General features: G+C 43.9%; 1 protein-coding gene across 1 annotated transcript; it reads right to left on the bottom strand.

The window, feature by feature from the left end:
• Positions 1-671: 671 nt before the first annotated feature.
• On the bottom strand, positions 672-6,579 carry LOC139223556 (RCC1 and BTB domain-containing protein 1-like). The gene is made up of 14 exons (XM_070855496.1): positions 6,533-6,579; positions 6,407-6,436; positions 5,220-5,505; positions 4,818-4,968; positions 4,392-4,558; positions 3,530-3,688; positions 3,351-3,458; positions 3,100-3,242; positions 2,728-2,791; positions 2,476-2,602; positions 2,263-2,389; positions 2,017-2,168; positions 1,786-1,916; positions 672-1,473 (listed from the first exon to the last, which is right to left on the bottom strand). Exons 2-14 carry the CDS (start codon positions 6,421-6,423, stop codon positions 1,333-1,335), a joined length of 1,773 nt encoding a protein of 590 aa, XP_070711597.1. The 5' UTR covers positions 6,424-6,436; positions 6,533-6,579; the 3' UTR covers positions 672-1,332.
• Between the last annotated feature and the right edge of the window lie 445 nt (positions 6,580-7,024).

Below are 7,024 nucleotides of genomic sequence, written 5' to 3'. Positions count from 1 at the left end.
TATTATTTGACCTCTGCTCTCCAGAAACCTCACGAGGATCTTTGCTAAATTGCCAAATTTGAAGTGGAGCTGGTCAATTAGCTGGCTTGAGACATCACAGCATGAAACATAGCACTTCCTGTCTATGTTTCTATTTAAAGTGTTCACTTTAAATGGAATGTGTGAATGAGTCGATAAGAGTTGTGCTGCAAAACGTGTGAAAATGTCCTGAGTTTTTTTGAGTGAGGGGCACAAGTTTTCCTACCTTTTGATGTACAGATTATGTTTGGGGGAGCTCTTCTACACTCGAGTGACGTCACCCGCTCTGGCTCTGAACACTCTGCCCCCGTACGCACTCATGCAAAATGTCAGAAGTGCTGAAAAATTTACATGAGACTTGTATGAAAGCATTGCATTAATGTGAGAGTCCCAAGTGTTGCAAACGTTTTATTGTTGTTGAATAGTTTGTAGCTGAAACTTCATAGTTTGAGTTGAAACACAAACCATTTTGAACATTCTGTGCATTCATTTGAATGGGGAACATTTCACAGAAAAAGTATTTCATATATTTCAGATGCCCGTTTGTCCTAATCGAGCGAAATATTTTGACATTTGAATGAAGTTTCTACATTGGAAAATGTGGTAGGAATAGCATGTAACAGAATACTAATATTAAAGAATTTTTGAGCGTAGAAAAACATATTTAACCATTCACAATAAGAATAATAAAGCATTTTTTTGTAGAACATATGTTGTAAATGCTTTCAGCATTCACAGTAATAATAAATAGAATTTTTGTAAAAGAACATATCCTGTGAATGCTCTCAGCATCAGGTATAAACAGAGAAAGCAGACAGTGGTGCTCGTGTCCTGGCCAGTGTAAGTCAGTTAGTTATCCAAGCTCTTTTCACAAAACATCTCTTTCAGTTCCCTAACAAAGACACACTCTGTCCTTTGAGCTAGTTTTCCACCCCTTCCAGATCTTTTGTCCCCCATATTAACTTTTCCAGAAGTAAAAGAGGACGTGTGCACGCTGGCCGAGAAAACAAACAAAAATTCAAGTATACATACAGCATGTAAGGAATACAATGCAGAGTCACAGGAAGAAGCCTCCATGCCTTTGTGGAGCGACTCCACAGGAATTGGCCAAAGTGCTGATTTTCAGATCTGGGAATGATTCAGCTTAGATTCCAGTCCAACGTCTTGTGAATGATGCTGCTCATGTGCCCACATGCTCCTCCATAAGCAGGTGAATCGACATTTCAAGACTTCACTTTCTCTCAGGAATGTGATCAGAGCCAAATCCACTTGGTCAGAGTATATAGTTTATAAATTGTAAGATAAGAGTCCCACTCAGTTTTTGAAGGCTCCGCAGCGGCTAGCCCTGCTGATAAACTCCTTGAGCATCGCTCCATCCACCTGCCAGAAGGCTCCGGTTTGAGTCACCTGCGTCAGATGGTTGACACAAAACCTGAAACAAAAGCCTTCAAGGTCCTGGAAAAAGACAGAAATATGAGAGATGATTAGAATATACAAATACAGGATGAAGTAATATATAAGAACAGATCAGAGCAGTCAAGAAAAGACTAAATTCCCTCTGGAGAACACATTATAGCGTAGGAGCCGTTTCTAGAATAGAGGCATGTGAGATGTTGTTAATGTAGTTCGCTGTGTGCACACTGGGTGTCGCCTTATTCTGCCAACTGAGGTTTTGCAAATGTTTTTGTCCTGCCAGGAAAAACACTCCTGTGATACTTTTGTAAAAGCGTTACACCAATTAGAGCATTACATCTGCGTGTATTGTACCTCTGCATCGTATCGTATGGCAGCGGACAGCAGGGTGAAGGCGTTTTCCACGGTGATTCCTCTCTTGATGATCTGCTGACACAGGCGTTTCAGGCGGTTTTCACAGTAAGAGGTGGCCAAGTCCAACAGGCCTGCAGCCAACACACACAGATGGAGGGTAAACACCTTTACACACACACACCCAAACTGATTAGAAACCATAAAAATGAGTTAGTTGGCAACTTTTCTAACCGATGGCGTCCTCAGGTGGCAGGTCAACAGTGTCTGTGTAGAGAAACTGCAGGAAGGATCTGTAGACGGGGTAAGAGAACTGGCCGATTTCTATCACGTCCTGCTGATCTTCCGTCCACTGGGAGCGAAACATGGAGCGGAAATGCTCACACCTGCTCACAACAAAAAGTCCAACATCTATACTGTGCACAAGGCTTGGTAACAGTTAAATCATCTCAGTTCTATCTGTGACTTATCGGCACACACCTGATCTTCAGTAAAGCTTTGTGAACGTGAATGCATTTGCCGTCAACGCTAAATTTCAGGTCAGCGGTTTCTGGACTGTCGAACTCTTTCCTCAGAGCCTCAGCAACAGTCAGGAAGTCATCGTGCTCTAGAATAAAGCCGAGCACAATAATCACCCATCATCCTTCAGGTTTCAGCACCCTCTCTCTCTCTCTTTCTCTCTCTCTCACTCACCCATAGACATGAGCCTCCACATGACGGAGGGGGTGGCGAAGCAGGCGAACACGTCGTCTGTGTTGGCGAAGTGTGTGAGGTGTGGTGTGACGATGGACTGGCCCCGACACTGACCCCACATATACACCTAGAGGGAGAGGATTGTCAGAGGGAGTCAGAGGGCACCGGCTCTAAACATACAAACACACTCAGATATGAACAGAACACACACGGAACCACTGTAGACTAAATTAATGCACTTGTATGATGTACCTGCCCGCTCTGGGTCTTGGCTGCTGAAGTATGAGTTGAATGGCATGCTGCGATCTCTACAGTCCTGTTAAATGAAAGATGTGTTAACAAATGCACATTTTTAAAAAAATCTTTAACTATGTATAGACTAGCCAGAGCAAGAAAAACGTGTGCAAAGGAATGTCAGCACACGGAAGTGAACGGTGTCTATAGTCATTGTTTTTGTGTGTCAAGGACGAGTTGCCGGCTGACGTCTACTCAAGCCCAGGAGTGGAAGTTGAGGTACAGAGGGAGGAAATGAGGACAGGAAACAGGAAGTTGCAGTCTTAACAGGATGGGGAGAAGCTTGCCTGTCTAAAGTCACCCTCCCCCCTCCTTCCATCCTCTCCGTACCTCTCTTTGTCAGCCATGATTTGAACAGGGCTGAGGTGGTTGCTCTTGTTTCCAGTTCCCAGTTGACCGTAGGTGTTTGCCCCCCAGGCATACAGCAGCCCTTCATCTGTTAGTGCCAGGCAGTGGCCGTAACCCGATACAATCTGGAGAACAGGTAACGCTTAAGTTATGAGTGCGTCATGCATACAGACGAGTGCATAACAGCCGTCATTTACATCAACCGTGGCGTTCACAGTGTCACATTAGGTCACCTGTTGAATGCACATTCCTTGCAGTGCAGCGAGGCGGCAAGGCGTCAGCTGGTTTCCATTGTTACCAATACCCAGCTGTCCATTGCCGTTGTAGCCCCAGCCATAAACCTAGATGAACACAAAACTTTACTATGTGAAGTTCAGATTCCTATCAAGAGTTCATGTAACACCATCTGTACCTCTCCATTGTCGATCAAAGCCATGGAGGAGGTCTGTCCACATGTGATGCCGACCGCAGTCTTGCCCTGCAGGCAGCCCGTGACTCTCCTGGGGTACGGCTGGTTGGCTGTGGAGCCTGAGCCAATCTGGCCGCAGTTATTATAACCCCATGCAAAGACCTGGAGGGGCAAAGGGGGCAGGTCAGGAGCAGCGATTCAACACATCTGATGGGAAAGTTCTATCGTGAGGAAAGCCAAATCTCTCAGTTTTGAAATTATTACACCAGGTTTGTACATCACAATCCAGACAGACGATGCAATGTTGGCACAACACTGTGAAATGTTCTGCCGTACAGTTAAAAACATTTCACACAGTAACAGCCTTTCGTGCAGGCCACACACACACACACACACACACACACACACACACACACTGCCTAATTAGCTTTAATGCGTTTAGGTTATAAATAAGGTGCTTAATCTGACACTGGCGGAGCAGGAGGCGGCTACCTCAAGGGTTTCAGAGACCCGCCTGCAGCTAAACATGAAATACAAACATATTAAAACATTTAGAAATGCTGCTCCCGCTTCATGATGAGCATAATGTCAAAGTCATGTGTTTTTCGCTGCGGGCAATGACGTGTCGCATCAAGACTCATGCCTTCCTTAGAATGATTGATTGATTGACTCACACTGGGATGATTTATCTCAACTAGTGGTATTATTTATCAATTAATGCCCATCAACTTTATCGTTCTATATATTTTACCTATTAGCACTGCCACATGAAGCTGGATATTAATCCTTCTAAAAATACAAGTAGTAGGTTGAGTGTACTCAGTAAATGGTGATCAAACTGCAGAGTAATGACATTAACGGGTACCTCTCCGTCGTGAGTGAGGGCCATGGAGTGATGTGAGCCGCACGCCACTTCGCTCACTTTCTTGTTCTGCAGGTTAGCGGTGAGCAGCAGCGGGGACAGTCCCTGGTTGGTAGTCCCGTTCCCCAGCTGACTGTAGCCATTGTGCCCCCACGCGAACAGCTGTCCGTCTGCATTAAATCAAAGATTGCACAGGATCAAGATGAGGCAAAGAGTCCATGGCAATCAAACAAAATAATCAAAGCTCAAAAGGTCTATTTACCACTGATAGAACATCTTACTCACACTAAATATCACAAGATTTGTTATAAAATAGATAGGAGCACTTATACTTGACAGGATTAAACGTGAGAGGAGAAGAGACACGTGGTATGGCTGGATGGTTTGCAGACTAAATGATTTATATGGCTAGCATAAGTGATAACCTACCATCAGTAGCCAATAAGACGTGGGGCCCGCTGCCATAGCTCAGGCCGACCACCTTCTTCCCTCGTAAGAAGTCCAGCTTCTTTGGCACAATGGTGCTCAGGCTGTCTCCAGTGCCAAGGCAGCTACTGCTGTTCAACCCAAACACAAATACCTGGGAAGTAATCAAACACACATGAGAGAACAGGAAGTAGTGCTCTAAATAGAAATGCGTAGGTACAACAATAGAGTATAACAACAGGCTTGTGGAACATTTCGGCTTATGTGATGCTGTCTGCTGGTGGTGGCATGCTGATATTCCAGTCAAAAGTAGAAAGAAAACAATGCTTCTTGCAGTGTTCTATAGCTTCTATGAACTTTCAAAAGAGGATGCATGTATACAAGTGTCTCACACACACTCCTCACCTCATTGCCATGTGTGATGTAGATGGCCTCATTAGCAGAGGTCCCAAAGACACAGGCCTGCCGAACTGTGGCTAGTTCCTCGGTGCTCAGCAGAGAGAACAGGGGCCACTTGCTGACGTCCACCATGGCTCCAGATCTGAGCCTCCCTTGTTGCGGAGGAGAAGTCAGGGCTGACGGGGGAGAGGAGGGTGGAATAGGAGGGAGGTGACGAGGAGAAGGGAGGGCGTGAGGAGGAGGTGATGCTGGAGGAGGTGGCGAGCAAGAAGCAGAATCATCCCTGCTGACACTTCAAAACAACAAGATGAGACATGAACAATGATCCGTTTAGTTTTTAAAAAGTCAAATTTCCGTAACATGAACCAACTGAACACAGATATAAACATGCACACACAGATGCAATCAGAACGAAAAGCAAAAGATAATTCAGTGGTTCTTTATCCATATGCGAGAATTTAATTCTTGGTTGAAGAAAATAACTTTTTTCAACTTTCACAAAGATGAAGGATCTCTGAAGTCTCAACCAGCTCATGGATATGAAGCACAGCATGCAGTCAAAACAGCACAAGGTAGATATTACTGCAAGGCTTGATGCATCATATATTTGAAATTCAATACAAAGTGTCACTGCAATTTATCCATGCTTATAGGCAAATGTCGGATAACTTGTTCGGCGGCTATGACTCATTACTTTGCTTAACCACATCCGCCCTTTAATTCGGGATGTATGCCAGCTTCACATCACACTTCAAGTAATATCAGGTCACATAAGTCCCTATGGCCAACCACATTGCATAGTACTGCACCTTCTGGAAGTGATGGATATCATATTCACAGTTTTGATGGAATAAAGATTAAATGATTGCCGAATTTTAGGCATACTAAAGATTAAGAAAAGCCATTGAGTCATATATTATTATTTACAATATCAGATATATCCTATAGCCGGAAAGCCTTAAATTGGTCAAATTTTAAGTGGAGTTCGCGATCAGAGCTAGCTAAAAAACACCATAGAACATTGCCAGCGAGCTAAAACTGCGTTTTTTCTCTGAAATGCTCCCTCACAGGGCTGCAGCAAAAAAATCTTTTCATTTCAACCCTTCAGTAAGGCACAATAACAAGCTAACTGGTAAACAGGAGAAGCTAGGTGCTTAGTTAACTTGAGCGCTTCCTATTGGTCTTCTTCCTACCTAAAGCATCGCTCCATGACAACGAGACAACTGAGAAAAGACAGACAGACACCGACATTTCATTATAATATCTCTATCAGAAATACTCCCTCATCTACAACATGTAAACTAATGGTATAGAGTTACCCGACTGGATTAGTTTGCCCGGTGCTGTCAACAGTGGAGATGCCTGCTAAAACTGCACTGAGTGTTGCTAATTCTTCTTCTTCGTCTGCTCTATTTCCGGCAGAGTAGACGATGCATGGGCGTGTTCCTGCCCCCTTCCGGTCATGTGTCAAACAGCTGCTCCAAACGTGGTTGGACTGAAATTCTAACTTTAGGAAAGACTTATTTTTACATTACATCTAAAATCGCCTTGTCAACTTTCAACCATAGTTAAAAACCTTCTCAAAACCCATACAAATATTCTATTTGCACCAAATTTCTTTAACACTAAGGGTGCATCTGATTCAGATATCATGTCACCTGTCAAATGCAGACCTGACCATGGCTTCATAGATTGGAATCATAGTTCCTCACACCTTCTTGTTGTCCATATCAGTCAAACACATCTTATTGCCTCAAAATGAAAAAAGTCCTCCTCATCTACTTGTTGTTTCCCTTGGTAACCAGCAGGTG

This window comes from Pempheris klunzingeri, chromosome 24 (genome assembly GCF_042242105.1).
Source record: "Pempheris klunzingeri isolate RE-2024b chromosome 24, fPemKlu1.hap1, whole genome shotgun sequence".
NCBI classification, from domain to species: domain Eukaryota; kingdom Metazoa; phylum Chordata; class Actinopteri; order Acropomatiformes; family Pempheridae; genus Pempheris; species Pempheris klunzingeri.
The sequence above is the reverse complement of the archived record's forward strand: the minus strand, read 5'-3'. Positions and strand labels throughout refer to the sequence as shown.

What these genes read in the sequence shown, in the direction of transcription:
- LOC139223556 (XM_070855496.1), bottom strand. An exon ending in CTTTGATCGACAATGGAGAG is followed by an intron (nt 3,459 to 3,529) that starts GTACAGATGGTG and finishes GTGTTCATCTAG; the next exon opens with GTTTATGGCTGGGGCTACAA. An exon ending in ATCATGGCTGACAAAGAGAG is followed by an intron (nt 2,792 to 3,099) that starts GTACGGAGAGGA and finishes TTCATTTAACAG; the next exon opens with GACTGTAGAGATCGCAGCAT.